This window comes from Carettochelys insculpta, chromosome 1 (genome assembly GCF_033958435.1).
Source record: "Carettochelys insculpta isolate YL-2023 chromosome 1, ASM3395843v1, whole genome shotgun sequence".
Lineage (NCBI taxonomy): Eukaryota > Metazoa > Chordata > Testudines > Carettochelyidae > Carettochelys > Carettochelys insculpta.
Window position 1 is genome coordinate 122,505,676 of NC_134137.1, and position 22,889 is coordinate 122,528,564.

Below are 22,889 nucleotides of genomic sequence, written 5' to 3' on the forward strand. Positions count from 1 at the left end.
GCAGCAGGAGCACCTGGAGCTCCTTGTGAAAAGTGAGACCTGGGATTGGGAGGGCAGGTGGTTGGAGGGGTTAAGCCAGGTGGTGGACTGGGGCTGTGCTTGCGTGGGGGGAAAGGGCATTAAGCCTGGGGTGGGTTAGAGCTGCCAGGGGTGTGGGGGATGGAGTTGAATTGGAGCCACATGGGGGGGGCAGTTGAATTGGGGCGAGGAGGTTGAACCAGAACTGCATGTGGGGGTGGCGAGCTGGAGCCACGAACAGGGGGTTTGAACCAGGGCAGGGGGTGGAGCTGGAGCTGCACGTGCAAGGGTGGTGAGCCGGGTTGTGGGGGATTTGAACAGGGGCTGAGGGGTTGAACTGGAGCTGTACATGGGGGTGATAAGCTGAAGCAGTGTGCTCGGGCAGTGAGCTGGAGCCACACGCAGGGGTGATGAGCTGGAGCTGTGCTTAGGTGGTGAGCTGGCAGGGGGTTGAATGGGGGCTGGGCAGGTTCAGCTGGAGCCACACACGAAGGGTGGTGAGCCAGAGCCAACGCCAAGTGCAGGTGGTGAGCAGGGCTGCGGGAGCACTGAATGGAGCTGCGCAGAGCCAGGGGGCTGAGCCAGAGCCACGGGGAGGTGAGCTGGAGCCACCAGGGGGAGACGGATTTTGAGTTGTGCTTAACTTGTGTTAAAAACAAGTTAAGCGCAACTCGAAGTCACATATTTCAAGGGTTTACTGTATTCCCTGTCTGCACAGCCTGTATCTCAAAATAGCTATGTCAAAATAGGTGCTGTTCCTTGTGAATGGGGCTTAGCAATTTAAAAATAAGATGGCTGCTATTTCAAATGTATTTTGAAATAGCAGTTGCATCATGTAGACGCCAGCATAGATGCTACACTTTGCTGTGTAGACCTACTCTGGAAGTAAATGGAGTTTCCTCTGCATGCTGATGAAGGACAGAGGAGGACCTGCCCCTCGATTTGAAGTAGCAAAGTTAACAGTATAAAGTGCAGAAATTATTCTCTGTCTCTTCTGTCACCACCTCTGGGTCATTTGTTTGGGCAGTGGTGTTCAGCACTCTGACTGCGCCTTCCCTTCACGGGGGGGAAAGACAGACTGTAAATGTAAGAGTGACTGAAAGCCGGATCAAACCAAACAGGAGTCATTCAACATGTTTGGATTCAACTGAAGAGAAGAGAAGAGAAGAGGAACAAGCTAGATCCTGTTCGATTATCTAAAAGTAGATAAAGACACATATTATTCCTTTCACTAACTGAATTGCAGGGTAAGAACTGCTATTGTTGACTTGCTGCAGCCTGCAAGTATAGGGCATCATAATTATTTCCTCCCATCCCATAGACTGATCATTGACTAATGTCCCTCCCTATCCAACGGTGATGAAGGAAATAAATAGATGCAGATCACAGAGGGTGATATTCAGTTCTGAGCAAAGAATTACCCTAATGTTAGAGAAATTAAGGACTTACTTATCCTTAACCTCCACTTCACACAGAAAATAACTGCATTTTGCAACTTTCAGAATGGTTTAACAGTGTTTTGATAGATCAGTCACAGAGATTAGAGGCCAAAGTAAGAATGAGTGTTTGTTCTGCGCTATAGAAACAAAGGGAAGCAGGGAAATAAATCAGCAGCAAATAAGGACTTCCTTTTGGGGAGCTACTTCAGACTATGGAATATAGTTTTCTAGGAAATATGATAAAAGTTTCTCATCTGAGATATTTAAATGTAGACTTGATAAAGCACTACAATATAAAGGGAGCAATCTTGCACTGGGAGGAAGACAGATACGATGACCTAATATGAAGTGTTAGTGTAGCTGTACTGGTTCCAGAATATGAGAGAGAGAAGATGGGTGAAGAAATGTCAGTTATGGGACCAACTTCAGTTGTTGAGAGAAAGAAGCTTGAAGAGGAGCCCTGTGTAAGCTCCAAAGCTTGTCTCTCTGAGCCACAGAGATTGGAATACTGAAAGATATTGCCTTACTAAAGTAGATGACCTACTCGATATTTTCTCCATTTGTCACTTCTATGAGTCAAACCCTAAAGTCTTTTTTGAAGTAAAACTTACATTTAAACAAATGAAAAACTGATTCAATGAAAGTTTTGCCTAAGTAAGGACTGATTAAGGACTCTAAAACTTGGTTCTACAATTTATGCACAGTCATTCACAAGCATCCCATAAACAGAACAGGATTCTTATTCATCAGGCTGGGTGCTATGGCTTCTGCAAACCAAGGGTTATCTTCTGGAATATATGCTGTAAAGATTAAACAGATGCAGTTATTTATCTATATAGCATTGAATGTGCCTGAAATAATAAATCAGCATATTTAAAATTCTATAAAAATATTGTTTCAATTTAGAATATGAAACTGTAATAAATAATATCTATTTTCTTCCATATCAACAAATGAGGTTTGGAAGGTGTTTTGCCATTGTTATATGAAAAAAAAGTCCATCTGCACTGTATTCTTTGTGCCAAGTTAAGATGGTGTGTTTATCATTCAATGCACACAGTAAGACTTTACACAGGGTAATATTTTTTTCATATTTCTAAAAACATTTTTATTTAAAGATCATGTATATTTCTTTACTTTGTAGACCAAGAGACATTTTTCATACCCTGAGACAGATTAATTTCCTGGGCCAAGACCTTGACATTCCTTAACCATATTTCCCAGAACAGCAGAATAGCGTTAGTCATTTTTCCGTTGTGGTGTGAATTTGCCAGACTAAATCTTTGATGATTGTACAACCCCCATCCTCCCACAAACATAGATGAGTTGTAGAGTTCTTTGCATTTTATCAGAATCAACTCACTAATCTGTGCCTTTTGCTATACAAGGTTAATGTGAAGAATTAGTGATTTTCATCACTTTCCTTGATGATGACTTCATCTCATATTAGAAGAGTTCAAAAACTTTTCAGGATTTGCATTTGCAGACTTCTTTAAAAGTTCTTGCAGGAGTGATGAGAATGATCTTTTCTAATCCTAATTTCTAATTCCTGTTGTGGAATCTTATTACTATGAGATGCTCAATGAAAAGTGTTCCTACCTTCAGGCTTAGCTTCCACTGCTTCTGTCTTTGCTTAGAGTCAAAGAAGCTCCCAGGACTGCCATTTTGCCTGAATTTGTGACTTGATTTTCCATTCTGAAAACACTGCTCATGTATTGCATCACAGCTGAATTAAAAATATTATCTACGTTATCTATATATAGATAGATAGGTCATCAATCATAGAATCTAGACAGGAAAAAGAACCTATTAAGTTACCCTATCCAGCCTTCTGTCATTGCTAATTGTTTCCTACAGTTGATTTAAGGGCTTTGTCTTACAACAAGGGTGATGTAATGTTTTCTAGCTGGAAGACTTATATGAAGATGTGATCCTGTCAGTCTGCAAAAAAAATGCATATTCCTTATGCAGGTTCACCAAAGGGAAGACATCTTGCAGTATTGTTTGCCGTTTCCCCTGGAATCTACACCGGCACAATGTAGTATTAAATACCAGTCAGGGCTGCACAGTCTTACTGGTGGAGGCTGTCTGTGAGAGGCACCCATTTGATGAGTCTCCTTGATGACCTTTCCACATGGCAGGTTTCACTGGCAAAATCCAGACTCCATTTTGGAGCAGGATTTGTGAGTGACTGGCATCATTTTGACTCGCTCCTTCCCCTCCCAGTTTGTATGAGCAGAAGCTATTGAGACAAGCTGGCTCTGCATGTATCAAGGAATGTTTTGTCTGTGTACACGTTAATGAACGAGTCAATGGGATTTTGAAAAAATTCCTCCAAGTGCTATGCAAAAATATGTACTAAATACATTTTTCAAAATATCAGAAATTTACTTGGGGATCGTTGGCATTTAAGAAAACGAATGCAGCTCAGTGGGCTATTTTTTAATGTATGGGAAAGTCAGTGAAACTGAGTGAGTGCTCGGCTGACTATGACAAGGTCAAAACACAACTGAAATCCCACGTAAGCAGGGAAATTTATGGCAGTTTTTTTTATTATTGCAGGTACCGGCACAACTTCTGGTCTTTCAGCCATTTTCCCCAGTACCTCTGGCACAAACACACTCTCACCTCTTCAGCATGTGCACAAAGGTAAGAAAAGCTTCTCCACGTTTATTCCGCATCTTTGTCTTCAGAATACAGTGTCAGCTAGTAAAATGTACTTTCGAACAGAAAACACCTGCTATAAACTTGCTTTGCATTTTTCTCCCACGTTTGACAAAATTTTAAAATTTAGTTTACAATGATTTCATATTCCTTGATTAATCAGTATTACTACTTCAGTGAAGATGGACTAAAAATGGCTTTCAACTGAGCTGTCCTGATTTATGATGGCAGTTAATTAAGTTCATTATTTCTAGAACAAGGAAACAGAATTTTGCCCCAGCAGAGACTAGACAGGGATGTAAGAATAGTTAAATATAGCTATGTGGTCAGTCTAAGGTCAATCTATTTGCATTAAAGCAAACAGTTGTACAATGTTACTTATGGTTTGTCAGAACTACATGAAAATAAGAACACTGCATGCCTAATGGGGAGTGAACTAATACAAATTGCCAAAACTGACCATTGTCTGTTTTGTGAGGTTGGAGGCCACATTTCCGGACATTTTATTGTCTCATTTTTAATTCAGCTTCCCACACTATGGCTGGGGCCACACTAGCAAGTGATGTCGAAAAGGGTAATCCTGATCTGTCACTTCAAAGAGCCCTCCCCTGCATCCTTTCAAAACAGAATGGCTGCACAGCCCAGAGCTTCCTTTCAAAATAATGGGGCAGGAAATGGTGAGGGAAGAGTCAAATGGCCAACTGGCCCTTCCTGGAGCACCGGCCAGCTGCCCCCTTAAAGGGACCCTCCCAAACAACCCCACCCGTACACATGCTCACAGGTCAGGCTGCTTGCTGCACATGACCTCCAGCCCCGCACCTGTGGAGCCTTGCTCAGCCCCAGCACTGCAGCCTGCCATGGACCCGCAGCACTTCACAGACGGGGACATCCTGGACATCATGGCCAGCCCGATGGGCATCCTGGCAGCGTGCCACTGCAGGCTCCGTGCTGCCTACCATGGCTGGCCTCCTCTAGGCTCCCGCCAATAGTGCATCAGGAGCACCCCCTTCCCCGGGCCCGCCGTTGTCTCTGGCAGTACCCCACCAGTGGGGAATGGTGGGACATCATCCCAGAGGACTGGGGTGACAAGCAGTGGCTCTGCAATGTCAGGATGACCCAGGGCAACTTCATGGAGCTGTGCCAGTGGCTGGCACCAGTGCTTCGCCACCAGGACACACGCCTGCACTCCCCCCGGGTAAAAGGGTAGCCATTACCGTGCGGAAGCTGGCCACCCTGGACAGCAACCGCTCGGTCAGCCACCAGTTCAGGGTGGGGAAGGCCACCGTTGAGGTCATTCTTCTAGAGGTAAGGCAGCCTGGTGCATGCACCTATGGCAGGGGCTCGGGGGGGGGGGTGTCCCCGGGAAGGGGTCCCAGGGAGGGTGTCCCCCTGCATGCTGCCACACACTGATGGGTGCCCATGCCCTCCACCCCGTGCAGGTCATCAATGCCATCAACTGGATCCTCCTGCACTGGGTCATCCGCTTGGGGGGACATGGACACCACCATGGCTGGGTTCCAGCAGCTGGGATTTCCCCAACTGTATTGGTGCATTGGACGGCACCCACATCACCATCCAGGCCCCACCGCACAGCTGCAGACAGTACATGAATTGGACATTTGTGTGGGCTGGCTGGGCAGGGCCCACGATGCCTGCATCCTGCAAAACTCATGGCTTGGGCGCAGGACTGTCAAGGGCACCTATGGCTCCACAGGGGAGCTCCTGGTGGGGGATACGACCATTGCTGCTGATGCAGCCTACCCCATTCAGGCCTGGCTAATGTGCCCCTACAAGGGACACACCGGTGAGAGCCGGGACCACTACAACGCCCAGCTCAACCAAGCCAGAAACGTGGCAGAGCAGGCGTTCAGGTGTCTGAAGGTGCGCTTGAGGTGCCTGCTGATGTGCTTGGGGGTGGGCCTCCCCAGCGTGCCTGTGGTCGTGGGCACCTGCTGTGCTCTCCACAGCCTCACGGAAGGCAAGCAGGAGCTCTTCATGGTGGGCTGGATAGCTAAGGCTGTGCCACAGTATGACCAGCCAGGCATGGTCCCTTGCAGCCAGGTGCACTGGGAGGGGGTGTGCGTGTGGGAGGTCCTCTAGGAGGCCTTTGCCTGGGGGCCCCCGTGACCCGGCCCTGGCCTGCTCCATGCAACTCCCCCTGCACCTTTGCCCTCACCTCTGCCCCATCAGCACCTCCACCTGCACACACGTCCCTCACCATCTCCACCAAATGCACGAGATGGACACTGTTCTATAAAGTTAACTGTTAATTCTTCAAAACCTATCGAGTCTCTAACCATTTAAAAGCAGGGGCGGGGGGGTGAACTATTCACAATGGGGGGCCAGGGGGGGCCTCAATCATCTGTAGGGGTGGCAGGACATGAGCCACGGTGGCCGCTGGAGCTGCAACTGCCCCAGGTCCTGGGCCCATGGCGGGGCTGGGATGGTGCAGGGAGCACAGGTGGGTAGGGGCATGCTAGGGTCGCAACAGCCTCAGACTTGGGACGGGGGGTGGAGACATGACCAGGCTGGGTGTGCCTGCCCACAGCCACCATGTGAGCCCCTCCCTCTCGGCCACGGTCATGCCAAGTGGGAGCAGGGCAGCAAAGAGGGGGGCAGGAGGGGTGTTGGGGGGGCAGGGGTGAGGGGGCAAGGGTGGCAGGGGCCATGGCCTGGGTTAGGGTGTCCAGGTAGCCCACAACTCAGTCCCAGGCCACCCACTCCATGGAGACCCATTGTTGCAGTAGGCAGTTCTGCTCCTGCCACCCAGCCATGTGGGCTACTACCAGTTCATCAGCCCAGCTGCAGTGGTGGTCCCATCCAGTACGGTGCCCAGTCCTGGGGGGCGTTGCTCTTTCCCCCACCTTGGCCGCTGCGGGGCTCCCTGGCGCATCAAGGGGGCTGGGGTGGCCTGCGGACGTCGCGGGTGTGAAGACATAAGGGGAGAGGGTGGCACCCTGTCAGTCACATGACCAGGTACCATGGACCAGTGGCCATGACCCCGCCGCTGTCCCTCCCTGCTCATGGTGGGGGCACCCAGGGGCAGCCTGGCTGCTGTGGGGTCCATTCATGCTAGCCCGTTGGCAGGGATGGTTCGACCCCCCTCTCCCCCCCCGCCAGGAATCTGCCCCACATGGCTGTCCATGGCCCCTGAGGGAAACCCATGCATGCGTGGGCCCCTCCCTGATGGCGACCACAGCTGTCCCTGGGTACTTGGCCCATGGCTGTGTGTCTGGGCCTGTGCTGGCAGACATGGGGACTGTCCACCCCCGCATGCCTGGGACTCCCCATGCCTGGTCCTACCTTAGGGTGTCTCGGGGGGTTCGGGGAAGCCTGAGTGGACATGGCCCAGCTCGTGCTCTCTGATGCCTCCATGATATATAGCAGTCCCTCACTCTCGCCCTCGCTGTCACTATTGTCATCGTCAGCCGGTGGTTCTGGGCCTGAGGTTGGTGGTGCAGTGGAAGGTCTCAGTTCTGGCTCCTTGCCCTGCCCCTCTGGCTCCAGGTGTCCTCTGGTGGTGCAGCCTCCCTGAGGCCGAGGAGCTGGTGAAGTTCAGTATAGTAGGGGCAGGTGGCAGAGAGCAGGCACTGCCCTTGACCGCCTGGCTGCGTCCCTCACCTTTGCGTAGCCCTGGCACAGGTCCTTCACTTTTCACCACACCTTGGTTGTGGGTCTGGGGCGGGGTGGCCCCTTGTGGCCAGGTTGTCAGCCAGGCAGGTGAAGGTGGCTGTGTTTCACCTCTGCCCCTCCATCCTGAGCAGGATGTCCTTGTCCCCTCAGATGGCCAAAAGGTCCCAGACCTCAGCCTCCAGCCACAAGGCGCCTCTCCTCTTTGGGGGCTGCCAAGGGTCCTGGGGGGCCCTGCCACTTGGCGCCTTGTGATCTCTGGAGCTCCTGGGGGTCTTGCCTGCTGGCCATGCTCCAGCCAAGTCCTTTCCTGCATTTCTGGGGGTGCTGCAGAGTGTATGACCAAGAGCACTTGCTCCTGTGGCTGCCAGCACACTTTCAGCTTCCTGCATGGGGTTTCTGTGTCCCTGCAGCTCTAAGACAGCCAGAGCTGACAGCCACAGAGTCCTGCCTGCTGGCTGGAGCGTCTCTGTGCTTCGGGGAGGGACTGACTCCTTGGAGGACTTGTGGTTTTGAAATGGCGGCCCGGGGAGCGGCTACACACGTTTCATTTAGAAATCGATGTCAAAATGGGGCATTGTTCCCAACATGGGCGTGGAGCAATGCCTTCGAAATGACCGCCTTTTTATTTCCAAGTTGCTTTCAAAACGAGCAATTTGTGTGTCATTGCTCTACTGCTCATTTCAAAATTGCCCCTCCTTTCAAAATCACTTTCAAAGTTACCTTCTCGTGTGGCCACTGCCTCTTTGAAGTATTTATTATTTTCTATAACTCTGTGGCTTTCTAGAGCCTAGCTTATTGCCTCTGATTTTCAACTCTGATCTTACCTACCTTAATTTAAATTCGTCTTCTGTCAATGCTACGTGTGAAATCTGTGTTAGAAAAGCAAGTATAACAATTCTTTTGCACACTGTGGCTTGATCGTCTCCCTTTTTTTTTTTTTTACCTCTCTTCAGAGGGCATTAAAAGCCCTTGAAGCAAAATGACATCAGCGTGACCAAAAAATATTTCTGGAGCATGGAAACAACCTGTTAAAATACTTAAATATTCTTTCTGACGTAAGGGCAGATGTAGTTACCCCTATGATGAATTTATTTCACGAGTGAGCTCTAAATATTGAGAGAGAGGATACATCGTCAGCTTTTAGATTACATATCATCACTCTTGGCTCTGGCTTTCAGATAGTCTTTCTGATATCACATTTACTATATTTTGGCTCGGTTACAAGATCATGTGCTTTGGGTCCAAATTCCACTTCATTGCTGAGGGAGCATTTACTTTTCATGGCATCATTTATTTGAGAAAACAATCAGTGTCTTTGATGTTGGATCTTAAAAATTTCTTTGCTGATGCCTAATTTTCATTCTGGTTTTGTTAATTTTTTTCTATTTTGATATAAATGGTAATCTGACTTGTTTGAAAATTTCAGTCAGGTTATAGAGTGCATCAGAGCACCCAGGATGTTCTGGGGAATTCCAGTTATATCAGTCGTAGGATTCTTTTGATGTGCCTAATGTCTGTTGCTGGATTGTCAGGTATTGCGTTGGCTTAGCTTGTGTCCTACTGAAGACAGCATGCAATTACTATGGGTCAATTTAGATCCCAGCCTGCTTCTCTGTGCCTTGCCCAAGGGGGTCTACTGTTAGGACCAATGCACTTCTGAATAAATACATCACTATTGGATGCTATTTTTAGGGACTATAACCTATATTTTTAATGTGGGGAAAAGGTTCTTCAGACCTACCTCATGCGTCTAGTCATTTGTCAGGCTGCTAACATGATACCCTGTTATGGATGTCACACTATTGTATAAACTTATCTAACTAAAACTGGTTGCTAGTGGTTTTCAGGTGGCCATTATGTACTGGGCTGAGCCTAACAATTCATTTTAGCAATATTTACTTAGCCTATCTCCTTAGCACAAAGAAGATGGATGTTGGACACTTATGTCAATAGCTTTTTACCCGCATGTCATAACTAGAACATCCTTCTACTTTTTTTTCAGAATACTGCTTTGACAAGAAACACTGAGAATCATTTATCATTTTTCAACACTTGCTACTGCAATTCCTTCTGTGTGGGAGTTCCCAAAGTTATATTGTATAAACAACAGCAGTTCCTATTCTGTTTGTTGAATTTTTCATTGTTTTCATTTTTCATTGAATTTTCATGATCCCTTCTTTGGCTCCCCATCATGTTCAATGATTTCAAAGTTCAATCATTTCTTCTCTAGGAAATATCAGTATTAGACTAGTTTTATAATCCATACATATCAACACCAATTGTCCTAAACATGTTTTCACCTGTACTTTTTAGAATCTTCCACCAGAAGCATTTTAAACATGTTTACACCGATGGAACATTACCAACTGTACGCCCACTTTGTACGTTGGTCTACAGTTATGAAAAAATACACATTTTTTTTTTATTGAACAGTTTCATTAAACATGAAAGTTTCTATACAGGAAGCTAAATAACTGATTTTACAATTGAGAGAAATGCCCAACTTTCACTGAAGGTGGTTGAGAGCTAGCAATTGTTTACAGTTACACACAGCAAAATAAAATACCACATGTTATGATACAGAGGAACACAATTTTCTGCTACAGAAAAAACCAAATCCTATTTGCAGATGTGCACCCACACAAAGAGCCCATTGAAGGCACTTGTACATGCAACCCTGGGCAAAATTAGTCCTGCAAGCCTGTTTTAATTTTCAGCTGCTATAAATTTCATTATGCTATTTTCACCTGTTATGAACAATGATAGGTTTGATTCTTTCAGGAGTAGACTGAGAATGGCAGAAAAGAAAATTACCAAAGAAATATCGGCCACATATTTTATTTTCACAAATTTTCTTTTTACAATGCATAAAAAGTAAACAAGATTTAGAGAGGTAGCTCATTTATATAATTTTTCAAAAGCTGAAATATGGAAAAAGATCAAATTTTAGTAGCTCATATTTTCTTCCTGTTGAACACTGAAAGTATTTGAAAGAGCATGCATTATTTTTCTCTTCACAAATAATTTCTTTTAATATTAGAGAACAGTACAGCTTCCTTTATCCCTGCAGAATCAATTGATCTATTATTTGATATAAATATTATCAACTATTGTAGAACAAACTATACTAATTTGTCAAATTCTGTATATCAGCTGACTTCTGAAGCGTCAGAGCCACATTCTGCAATGCTTTATCTAGCAAAATTCCAATTCAAATAAATGAACTAAATTTTAAATAAGTATAGGGCAGGTATAAAATAGGGAAGAAAGTCCACCAAAGATATGCAACTCCAGCTATGAGAATGAAGAGGCTGAAGTTGACATATGTTTGGTTGACTCCCCACCACCCAAAGTCTCCACAGTGAGTGGTTGATGGAAAAAGCTCTCCTGTTGACTTCCTTCACTCTTTGTGATTGTGAGGAGTCTTGGGCTGATGGGGGCACCCTGAATGTTAGATATTAACAGACAGGTAGCTGTTTTAGTCTGCATCCCTACTAGATGGGCTAAATTGAACCCCAGAAGATGTGGCATCGATTTTCCTCTAAGTACAGACATGCCCAAGGAAATGAACTAGGGATTAAGTTTAGAGCAGGCCTCAAACTGACAAACCTTCTTTATTTACATTAATGGCTCCTTTACAGAAAACTATTTCTTTGTGTCTTTAGCAGATCATTCAGGACAAGGGCATCTAGCAACTGCTCTTATAATTGCCATGTCTACTATATTCATAATGGCAATTGCCATTGTTTTGATCATCATGTTTTACATTGTGAAAACGAAACCTTCCAGTCAAGGTAATTGTGCGGCATAAGAAATTCCAGTTGCAAAATGCTATCTCCAGACAACTGCTGAGAATGACTATTAATAAGTTACATTCCTTATATTCTAGCCTGTTGCATCAGCCATTCAGTTAAAACAGTGGAAGCCCAAGCCAATATGCAAGAAGAGAAAAAAGAAGTACAAGGTTTGAGCTGTTTTATAGTTTTCATTTTTCCACTCCAGTTGACACAAGACTTTAACTCCCTTAATCCATCTATCTGTGCAATTCCCCCACTTAATTGTTTAAACTCCAATTCCATTGAGTAATGGAATATGCAAAAATGTTTCTGTGCCACCAAAATTGCACTTAATCCTGTGATAGAAATTAAAAGTGTAGAAGAATTCAGGGAGATTTAAGTTTGTAGTAAGTCTGCCAGCTGAAGATGCTACTACAGCAAAAAACTCCACATATTTACAATCTTTCTGCCAATTCCGTACCTTTATTTTTTTTTGATCTGCAGAAAATGTTGTGATCTTCTCAGAGAAAGAGGAGTTTGAAAAACTGACAGCAACTCCAGCTAAGGTTAAAAGGTAAGTGAAAAATAACCATTATTTTAGTGTGGCTTAGGTGGAAAAGGAATGGAACTTTTTCCAGATACTTGAGGCAAAGGAATTATTTAGTGAGGCACAAGGGAATAGGACAAAAAGAAATGAGATGCAATGAAGACAAGGGGATAATAGGTTAAATGAATCCTGATGGTGGATCTAATAGAATAAGGAACAGTGTGCCAAATGGTTTGAGTTTTTTAAAGCTAGATCTGAGTGCCGAAAATATGCTAGCTGTCTTGCACCAGCAGAGGAAAGTCTAGATGACTTAAGTCTTTTCCATCTCTAATTTCTTCGAGTACATCTAAAGTATGCAGAAGATTGATCCGGTCAGGGTCAATCTTCCAGAGCTCAATTTCATGTGCCTAGTAGAAATGGGCAAAATTGAACTATCTGGGGTCGGCAGTCGGCCCCTGTACTCCTCCATATTGCGAGGAATAAGGGAAGTTGACAGAAGACTTTCTCCCATTGACCTCCCTCTGTGAAAATGGACTGGTAAGTCGATTGCAAATAAGTCGATTCTAGCTTCGCAATTGCCATAGCTAGAATTGTGTATCTACAATCAACTTACCTGCCTGACGTTGACCTGCCCTAAGATAGAATGCTAGATGATAGTGGGGGGAGGGCCAATCATCCTCTCATCCCAATTCTCTCTTCATTCAATGGCTTCACTCCTGACAAGCTTCATTTTGGTACTGTGAGCCAGGAGTGTGGTTTTCAGGCACATGCTCTCCATTCATGTTCTCTCTGCTGTCTACTAGCCAGCCTAGGAGAACACATTTCCTACTCCATACATCAAGACCATAGCCAGACCAGAACAGACTCAATATTTAAGGCACAGAGAACTAAAAACAGTAAGCAAGGAGGACAAATCAGAAAAAGATAATCAAGCTCACCTTGATTATCTTTTTCTGATTTGTCCTCCTTGCTTACTGTTTTTGGTTCTCTGTGCCTTAAATATTGAGTCTGTTCTGGTCTGGCTATGGTCTGAAGAAGTGGGTCTGTCCCACGAAAACTCACCTAATAAACTACTTTGCTAGTCTTTAAAGTGCTACTTGACTGCTTTTTGTTTTGATAGTGTATAGACTATCATGGCTTCCTCTCTGTTACTATTCAGCATACATCAAGAAAGCACCTTATCTCTAACTATATTACTCAGTAGCTAGGTGGCACAATATCAAAGTGATCAGAAGCTTTTATATTATCGATGGGTTAACAACACCAGTGGCCTCTTATACCATAATAACCTGGGTTAAATTTTTGTGCTCCCAAAGGGAGCAAGCAAAGAAAGGCTGCAATAAAAGCCCTACAGGCTGAGGTTGGTGTGATTTTAGGTTAGCCACATTTAGATCTGAGGCCTAAAAGAAGGATTGGGTATGCAGGTGACCCAGGAATAATTCTGTACCAATATGTTACAAGATTACTGAACTCCCTGGCTACGTGCTGCTGCTGCACGTGCTACCACCACTACGCCACCATTTCTATTCATGCTAGCTGCCACCAAACTAGCACAAGCAAGTGAATGAAAGCTAGGACCCACCCGCTCAGCTCCCAGCGTAGACATAGGTACACTCAGGAAGAGCTAGAATTTGGCCCTGAGTAAAGACACATACAAAACAAAAAACATCCTTTATAAGGTCTCCTTCTTGCTCTCACACAGGGCATGCTTGACCATGTAGCTTAAATAGACAGTTCCACATTGTCACTAAGAGGGTCAAACCTTAATTATGTGATCCCTCAAGATAAACTTTTTTTAAATTAAAGGATTATTCCTTTGCCTCTAAGGGTTTGTCTAGACTACAAAGAAATGCAATCTGTGTATTTTTTTCCTCTTTGCTTTTGAAAGAGGCCTTTCCAAAATTTGGTGTGTCTACACAGCAACAAATTTCCAAAAAACCTTCTCTTTCAGCCCATCCCTTCTTCCTCATAGAATGAAGTTGACAGGGATGGCGAAAAAACACGTCTGCTTTTCTGAAATTGTTTTTGGAAAAATGGATGCATTCCTTGGACACAGCATAGACTTCTAGGAGGAGTTGAAGTCTAGACATAGCCTAAGATAGGAAAAAAGACAGAACTGGACTCAGACTGTGAGTTGCTGCATTGCCATAACCTTACCTATAATTTTTCAGTGAAAATGATGCATCTTCCGAAAATGAACAACTTTTAAACCGTAGCATGGACAGTGATGAAGAAGCTGCTGTTGATAAACAAGGGACCCCAGACTTGTGCTTGTTATCTTTAGTTCATCTCACCAGGGACAAATCTACAAACAACAAATCAGCTGGGGTAAGGCTTTTTCAAAACTGAAAACAGAGAAATATCTTGATGGTTAAAATACATGCATAAATCATCACTATAATAAAACAATGAATTACAAAGCAGAGCCGACTAATCTTCAGGAAAGTTTTGCATGACAATATGAAATTGTCAGACCATCTCAGCTATAGAGACAACATATAGCATTCCTTCAACATGCTAAAAATGCTGCATGTGCATACACTGTTAAAGGCTGAGAAAGTAAGCACCCAAAAGTCAGGAAATTACAAAGCAAGTTTACTATATCAACATTAACTCTTCTGTTTGAAATACTGTACATTTTATAATATAAATTTAATAAAAAATCAGTAATGTAGCAGGCAATGCAGTTCAACAGACAATGCAAGAAAGAAAAACTTAGCCTTGTTTTTTTTCTGTTTAAATGCATGTCTTGCAATTTCATTGACTTTTTGTTCAAATTTACACCATAAAATGTGCAGCATTCAAATAGCATTAACGTTGCTGTAGGAACATGAGTGCATAAACAATAGAGCTGGTCTAGTGTCAGAGAGGGACCCTTAGCTTTTGAATTTCTTGCCTTTTGTGTGCTTATGTGCAACACGCTCATTTCTACACCTTAAGGTTTCATTATTGACAAAGCCCTGACTGGGACGATTTGGTTGGAACTGGTCCTGCTTTGAGTAGCAGGTTGGATTTGACGACTTCCTGAGGTCTCTTCCAACTCTAGGATTCTATGATCCTATTATTTAATTTTTCTGCTTATCTTTCCTGCTTATTTTCTCAAAAATACAAGAGTCACTTTGAAGGTGGCTCCAATATCACAAAGAACCACACCTGCACCATTTGACTGTTTAGTTTCACTATTTGTGTGCTGGCTTCCTCCCTCACACTGTATTTAAAGGCGGCCAAAGGACATATCAAACTTTCTCATGTTACCACTAACATGTTAACTCATGTTAACGTTAAAGCGTATTTAAAAAGAAAATGCACATGTTCAGATGGGTATATTTTATACTTTCACAGCTTTAAAAATACTAACTATGCCAAGCACAATGAAGTCAGTCAGGCCAAGACAGAAGTTTTCAATTTGTTTGGTTACTCAAGGCTGACAAAGAAACTTTTTAAAAGTTTGAAAAGTGTATTATTTTTCCATTTGTCTAATGTAAATGGCTGAGATGATTTAGCTAGGACCAGCTATAGAAAGTCTTGGCCCCAAGGGAAATGGTTTTAGCTTTGCTTTTTAAATGCTATAAACAGGTGATCATTATCATTAAAACTACACAAGAGTTTTTCTTATATGTCCCCAAGTATTTCCATCATCACAGAATGTAGACACCACTTTCTAGGTGGACTTCACATTGGGCTGAAATCTGGTATGGCAGTTCTCAGACCAAGTGGTACTGCCATAAGAAAAGGCTCTAAGAACTATGCATACAATAGAGACATCCTTATAAGCATTTCTTAGGCTTGTCATCTTGTTTAAAGCATAGATCCCTTGCCCTAGACCTCTCCCCTGAAATACTGTTATAGTGACTTGAGGCCTCTTCACAAGTATAAAACAAGGTCTTTGATGGAAATACAGAGGGTGTTAAGGCACTCAGCTTCCATGCCTGAGATTTATGACCAAACCAGGTGTCATGCCTTGGACAAGGACTAATGTACTTGGGGCTAGCGGGGTGAGGCAGTGGGGGGAGATGTAGTAAATTAGACAGAGCTTAATGGGTGTTAATTGAGGCTAAGGACAGCTAGAGAGCAAGGTAGGAAAAATATAGAGACACTCACAGATAGATTTGGCAGGCTCTTCACATTATTCAAGACAGCACTCTTCTGTTTAAAAAAATATTATGCAGTGAGCTTCTACACAGAGACTCCACAATCAAAACACAAACACAGGCATTTGCTCTGGGGTTCGGTGTAGAACATTGTCATCAACCTCAGCCTTTGAACAAGGAAGACTCTGGTGTCCCTCTGGCTGGACTTGTGCGTGAGGTGTTAGTCTCTCTCTGCCTCAGAGACAAGCAGGGCAGAAGGAAGGCTCCCTAGTGGAGAGAGAAAATGGGGGATCCGAGATGTAAGCTCCTGACACATTTATAATGCACCAACTCCATATGCACAACAGCTGCTGTGCTTAGAAAACCCCAAATTTCCAAGATTGTATTATGAAATAACACCAAAAATGTGTAAAATCCATATAATAGTTTTATTCCCATCTCATTATGTTCAAAATACCTGCCGGCCTAAGGTGTCTACATAACAGATGAAGTGAGCAGCTCTCAACAGGACGTCCACAACCACAGGTCTAGCAATACTACTGGATTGATGTACTTGGGCTTTTGAAGGCCAGTGAAAATGAACCAAACACCATCCTCTCTCAAACAGGCTTTTTGTATGGTGTTTTCTAAGTACATTTTGTGACAACTGGTGGGTTTGTGAAAAAGGTGCTTGAATGCCATGAAAAAGAGCTTCTTTCTAACAGCGTTCTCCGAGCTAGAGTTGGCAGAAAGACAACAATTCCGCATGATGACAGCTTTTAAGGTTTTAAAATTGTTTTCATTTGGCACTGGAACAAAACTAAAAGCTTTTCAATGTTTTTGCAAAATAGAAATGTGTTAAAACATCTGGTTTCAGATTGAAAAGATCAGATCAGTTCATGTCTCTCTCATCAGAATTGCTCAGAGAGCTCTGGACTTCAAAAACCCTTCTTGTGTAAATCAATGTTTCTGCTTTAGCTTTGACAAAAGTATATTTTGGTAAAAAATATATTTAATTGAAAATGTTCCAACTGGCATAATATACCCTTAATGCCAGCTAGCAACTACTCCTTCAAGTACGCCCTCTGCGTAGTGTAGAAAAGTGTGCTGGGCAAAAAGACAGTTACCTGTTCTGTAACTGGTGTTCTTTGAGATGTGCTGCTCACGTCCATTCCAAGTTGGGTGTGCATGGGTGCACACCCAGTCACTGGAAGCTTTTTGCCCTAGCCAGAAGCCACAGGGTCAGTGCGGCACTCCCTGGAGTGGCATTGATATGGTAACCAAAATATGCACAGCCCAGCACCCCCCCAACCACCCCCAGCTCTGTTCCTTCTTTCTGGCTACTCCAACAGTGGGGAAGGCAGGAGGGTTTTGGAATGAACATGAGCAACACATCTTGAAGAACACCAGTTATGGAACAAGTCACTGTCTTTTCTCCTCTGAGTGATTGCTTGTGTCCATTCCAAGTTGGGTGAATACAAGCCAGTGCCTAAGAGGCGGGGTCAGACCCCTGAACGGATGGCAGGACAGCCCTGCCCACCGCAGCATCTTCCTGTGCATGCTGTGTCAAAGCGTAATGTGCTGTAAAGGTATGAATTGAGAACCAGGTGGCTGCCCGACAGACATCCTGGATAGGCACCTGCACCAAATACGTCACATCCGACGCCTGCGCTCTCGTGGAGCGTGCCCTAACCGGAGGTAGGGGAGGAATCCCCGCAAGATTGTAACATTCCTTCATGCACTTCACTATCCAGGAGGAAGTCTGCTGGGAAGAGACCGGCAGGCCCTTCAGCCTATCAGCAACTGCCACAAAGAGTTGCTGTGTTCTTCTAAAGGGTCTAGTCCTATCCACACAGAAGGCCAGAGTCCTTCTAACATCCAAGGTATGCAAAGATTGCTGCCTGGGGAAGGCCTGGGGCTTTGGGTAAATACCGGTAGGGAAACATCTTGGTTAACGTGAAATGCAGAGACCACGTTAGGTAAAAATGTGGGGTGAGGTCTCAGCCTAACCTTATCCCTGTGAAACACTGTGTACAAGGGGTCTACTGAAAGTGCCCTCAACTCAGCTACCCTCCTGGCTGAGGTGACTGCCACAAAAATGCTGTTTTGTAACTCAGAAACAGCAGGGAGCAGGTAGCCAGGGGTTCAAAGGAGACCCCCATAAGCTTGGCTAACACCAAACTGAGATCCCAAGGGGGCCGTGGTGCCAGAACCTGAGGCTTGATTCTTTCTAAACCTTTCAGAAGCCTTTTGACAAAGCCTGCAACCCAGTCCCACTGCACATGGCCACTCCAGAAGCCATAACTCTCGTGGCAGCATCCACAGTATCCAATGCTGCCTGCAGGGCTGCCCTTGAAATCGGTTTGTTCTCCTCCTCCATGGCTGTGAAGTCCTGCTTGGCTTCAGGTGGCACCATCTCAGAGAACCTATACAGGGTACTGACTATATTATAAGCATACCTGTAACCAGAGCCTGTTGAATAGACCTTTTTTCCATAGAGGTCCAAGTGCTTAGCTTTTCTATTTCTCAGGGAGGGACGCAGGAACCCATGGCGCTCTTTATGGTTAGCAGCGTCCACTACCAGGGAGTCAGGTGGGAGGCGCGTGAACAAATGTTCATTGCCCTGGGATGGGACAAAGCACCCTCTGGAAGCAGGGATCTGCCAAATTGTTTTAGCCACAGTGGTAATTGGTTTGATTAGGAGCAGAGCCACCCTGGTGGGGCCTGTTGAGGACAAAATGCACATAAAAGCTTCTGGTGACTGGGTGTGCAGGGAGGGGCAAGCACCACACTAAAGGAATGGGTAGGGCCTCAGGCAGAAGAGGCAGGGCTGGGAGCAGCTGCCCTCAGTGCTGTCTGGCACACACTGCTCTGGCCCCACCCCACCCCCGCTCCCAGCCTGCCCTCAGTCAAACAGAAGGACTTGTTAAACAGTTACTGATCATGGAAACTAATGTCCATTTTCCACACAGTTTACACATGTAAGTCCAGGTCAATCTGTTGATAGCATTTAATTATTGTCCGAGGATATTTCTATCACCTGGGGCTCTGTTTAATAACTTAATAGCTGTCTACAGTTAGATACACTACCATGGAATACAGATGAGGCACATTTCTATCAACTCTAACGCATTAAGTTGGCAACCCATTTCATTCCTTATACATACTATGGATTTATCGAGTCAAGAAGCATGTGCGTAAGGTTATCTAAACGGAATGCTTAGATTAACTAATCATACTGTGTGAAAATGTCTGTAACAGGGTCCATTTCATTTAAGACCTCCTCCTCTTGCACCCCCAAGTTTTAGGACACTCTCCTAAGGAGTTGTTGAAAAGCCCTGCTATCCTCCAGTACAGGTGAGGCCGATGAGCCTGCCACTGCCTCATCCGGGGAGGAAGAAGATGATAGCCCTTGCACCTCAGTTTGGAAGGGAAGGGCAGTAGTGACCTGTTCAGGCACTTGGCCCCCCAGGGGAATTATGGGCAAACTGGGGGGCACCATGGGTGGAGCTGGTATAGGCACCAGCTAGGCAGAAAATCCCACCACAGGTGGCACAAACAGTGCTGTTACCACTCCCTGCACTTGAGTCAGTGCCAGTGCCTGGACTGGTGCCTGCCTCATCGGCACTATAGGTACAATTATGGATGGCGCTGGCATTGAAGGGGTTCAATCCCCTGCAACGGCATCAATGACAGTGCCAAGGTCAACACCGACAAAGTAGACACAGGCAGCTCCATGATGACCACAGCTTCCTGTCTTTGTTCCGGTGGTAGGCCACCCAGTGATGCTGACGGTGCCGAGCGTGGGAGCAGTGGGGCCCCCAGCACCATTAAAGACACTCCAATGGCTTGGCCCCACACAGGGACCAGAAGGGCCACTGCTGAGTTGCCTGCGGAGCCAGCGGCCAACTTGTATCATCTGAGTGATGACTACGGTGCCTGTGACGGCTATGGCGTGACCTTCTCAAGCTCCCATTCTGTCCAAAGCTTGAGTACAAGGTGCCTGACTCTGATGCTGAGTCAGGAGCAGATGACCATGCCGGGCCATCACAGTCAGCGCCAATGTTATGCACACTGAGGATGGTGCCTGAGTATAGGGCATCTGAAATTGGCCCACAGTTTGCTGGGTCGGCACCGGAGCACGCGGCACTGAATATGGTGTCAGTGCTGGCATCAAAGTGAGTGCAGGGCTTGGCGTCGGTGTCGTATCCATGAGCCCCAATTGCTCCGTTTCAGTGCTATAGCACCTGTCCTTCATAGACAAAGAAGGACCCAGCACCGTAATGTGCAGAAGTCCTTGTGCCACTCGAAACACCTCTGGCATTGAGGGCAAGTCCAGCACCTATGGGCTCCTGCTCTGCATCGGCTTCAATGTACACACCTCCTGCCCTTCAGCAGTGTGCGCTGGAGCCCTGGACTTGAGGCCGCCCTGCTTCAATGTGGGCGAATGATGCCTTTTGTGCCTCCTCCTCTTCATCAGCACAGGAGATTGACTCCTATGGTGCTGAGAAGGCAATGGTAGCTGCACCTGCTCTCCGTGCTGGGAGTCCTTAGGTGGCACTGTGGTTGATGGTGCTGGTGCACTTTGCACTGAGGAGGCTCCACTCACCGCTCCTGCTGGAGACTCCTGAGGCTTAAGGGCCGCCTCTATTAAGAGGACTTTAAGGCGCTGGGCCCTGTCTTTCAATATTCTGGGCTTAAGGGCCTTACAAATTGGACAGCGATCACACAAGTATCCTTCCCCCAAGATGATCAAACAGGCTGAATGGGGGTCACTTTTGTGTATATGTTCGCTGCATTCTGAACAAGTCTTAAAGCCTGGGGCGCCAGGCATTCCCCAGTGCCGAGGCACTGAGCGGGATGGAAAGCCCTGCCTTGGTTATTAGTTAAAACACTAAGACTAACTATCAAGTACTAAAACTATTAACACTTCTTCAGGAACTATTTACACTGCAATAGGCTACTAGCTAAAGAATTGAGCAGAGAAACCAAGAGCTCCAATGACTCAGTAGCAGGGCGGGAAGGAACTCAGCAGGGCTGGAGTCAGACGGTGCATATATTGGTCGCCACACTGACCCCATGGCTACTGGCTACAGCTAAAAGCTTCTGGTGACTGGGCATGCGGGGAGGGGTCAAGCACGGCACTCAAGGAATGGGTAGGGCCTCAGGCATAAGAGGCAGGGCTGGGAGCAGCTGTCCTCAGTTCTGTCTGGCACACACGGCACTGGCCCTGCCCCACCTCCCAGCCTGCCCTCAGAGCTGTCTGGAACGCACCACATGGTGCTCTGGCATCAAGTTAAGGTGCCCAGGACTCCAGCCACTGCTGCTCTTGCATAAGTGGTGGCAATGGGCAGGAGCCCCCGACCCTTCCGAATCACTGGGCTCTGGGCAACTACCCTTTGCTCTCCAAGTCAGTGGGCCTAGATACTAGTCTTTAAAATGTACTTTTTGCTGCTCCTTTTAGATTCAAAGTCGAAGGCAAAAGATACTTGATGTATATGCCAACGTGTGCAGTGTCGCTGAAGGTGAGTGTGAACGAAATACATTGAAGTGACTGTATAAAATTAGATCATAACTCTTGGCTGTGGAATATATATTTTTGCCTTCACAGCTGCAAAAAAGTGATCTGCAAAAATATAATCCAAATTTGGGGTAAAGTATAAATTGTATAATTTGGACTAGTTATTTTTAAAGCAAGTTGGGTGAACACTGATAAAAATATGTTCTGATAAATTTAAAATTAAGATTTGGGAAGGATCAAATTTGTATTTCAGCTCTTAGTTCCCTTTCAGCTTTTTAAACCCTACCCTGATCTGCCACCCCATCCTGAAAACACGGGTTCCAAGTCAAACAGTTTAAGGGCTTAATTTGATCTAGCTCCTAATTACCATGGAAATTCAGGACTAGAAGAGACCTTGATATGTCATCTAGTTCAAGACCCACTCAGGGCATGATTAAGTACCAGCTTCTAGACCATCTGTCACTGGCATTCGTTTAACCACCTGTCAGGAATTATAGAGATTCCACAACCTCCCAAGGCAATTTGTCCCAGTGTTTAACTACCCTGACAGGAAATTTCTTCTAAATGTACAACCTAAACCTCCCTTGCTGCCTATTGCTTCTTGTCCTAGCGTCGGGGGTTAAGAACAATTTCTCTTTCCTCCTTATAACATCTTTTATGTATTTGAAAACTTATGTCCATCCTCGGTCTTCTCTTTTCCAGCCTAAACAAACCAACTTTTTCCTATCTTTTCTCATAGGTTATGTTCTCTAGATCTTTAATACTTTTTGTTATTCTTCTCTGGACTTCTGCCAATTTGTCCACATCGTTGCTGAAATGTGCCACCTAGAACTGCACGAAATGTGTGCAGGACTAATCAGCGCACAGTAGAGTGAAAAAAATACTTCTCATATGTTGCTTATTGCACTCCTACTAATACATCCCAGGATGATGGTGGGTTATTTTTTCATTTTGTTTCTGGCAACAGTGCTACACTCTTAACTCATAGTTAGCTTATGGGTCCCCTCTGACCCCCCAGACCCCTTTCTACAACACTCCATCCTAAATAGTCACTTCCCATTTTGTATCTGGGCAACAGACTGTTCCTTCATAAATGGAGTACTTTGTGTTTGTCCTTACTGAATTTCATCCTATTTACTTCAAACCATTTCTCTGATTTCTCCATATCATTTGAATTTTAATTTTGTCCTCCAAAGGACTTGCAACTCCTCCCAGTTTGGC

At 45.3% G+C, this 22,889-nt stretch overlaps 1 protein-coding gene across 2 annotated transcripts in view; it reads left to right on the forward strand.

The window, feature by feature from the left end:
- Nucleotides 1-22,889, forward strand: part of EDAR (ectodysplasin A receptor) — a 113,605-nt gene that overhangs the window by 85,719 nt on the left and 4,997 nt on the right. For both annotated transcript variants that reach the window (XM_074983227.1, XM_074983231.1), the window contains 6 exons: nt 4,020-4,106; nt 11,420-11,548; nt 11,644-11,718; nt 12,035-12,104; nt 14,249-14,405; nt 21,612-21,672. In XM_074983227.1, coding sequence (XP_074839328.1) covers nt 4,020-4,106; nt 11,420-11,548; nt 11,644-11,718; nt 12,035-12,104; nt 14,249-14,405; nt 21,612-21,672 — 579 coding nt within the window. The remainder of the gene's footprint in view (nt 1-4,019; nt 4,107-11,419; nt 11,549-11,643; nt 11,719-12,034; nt 12,105-14,248; nt 14,406-21,611; nt 21,673-22,889) is intronic.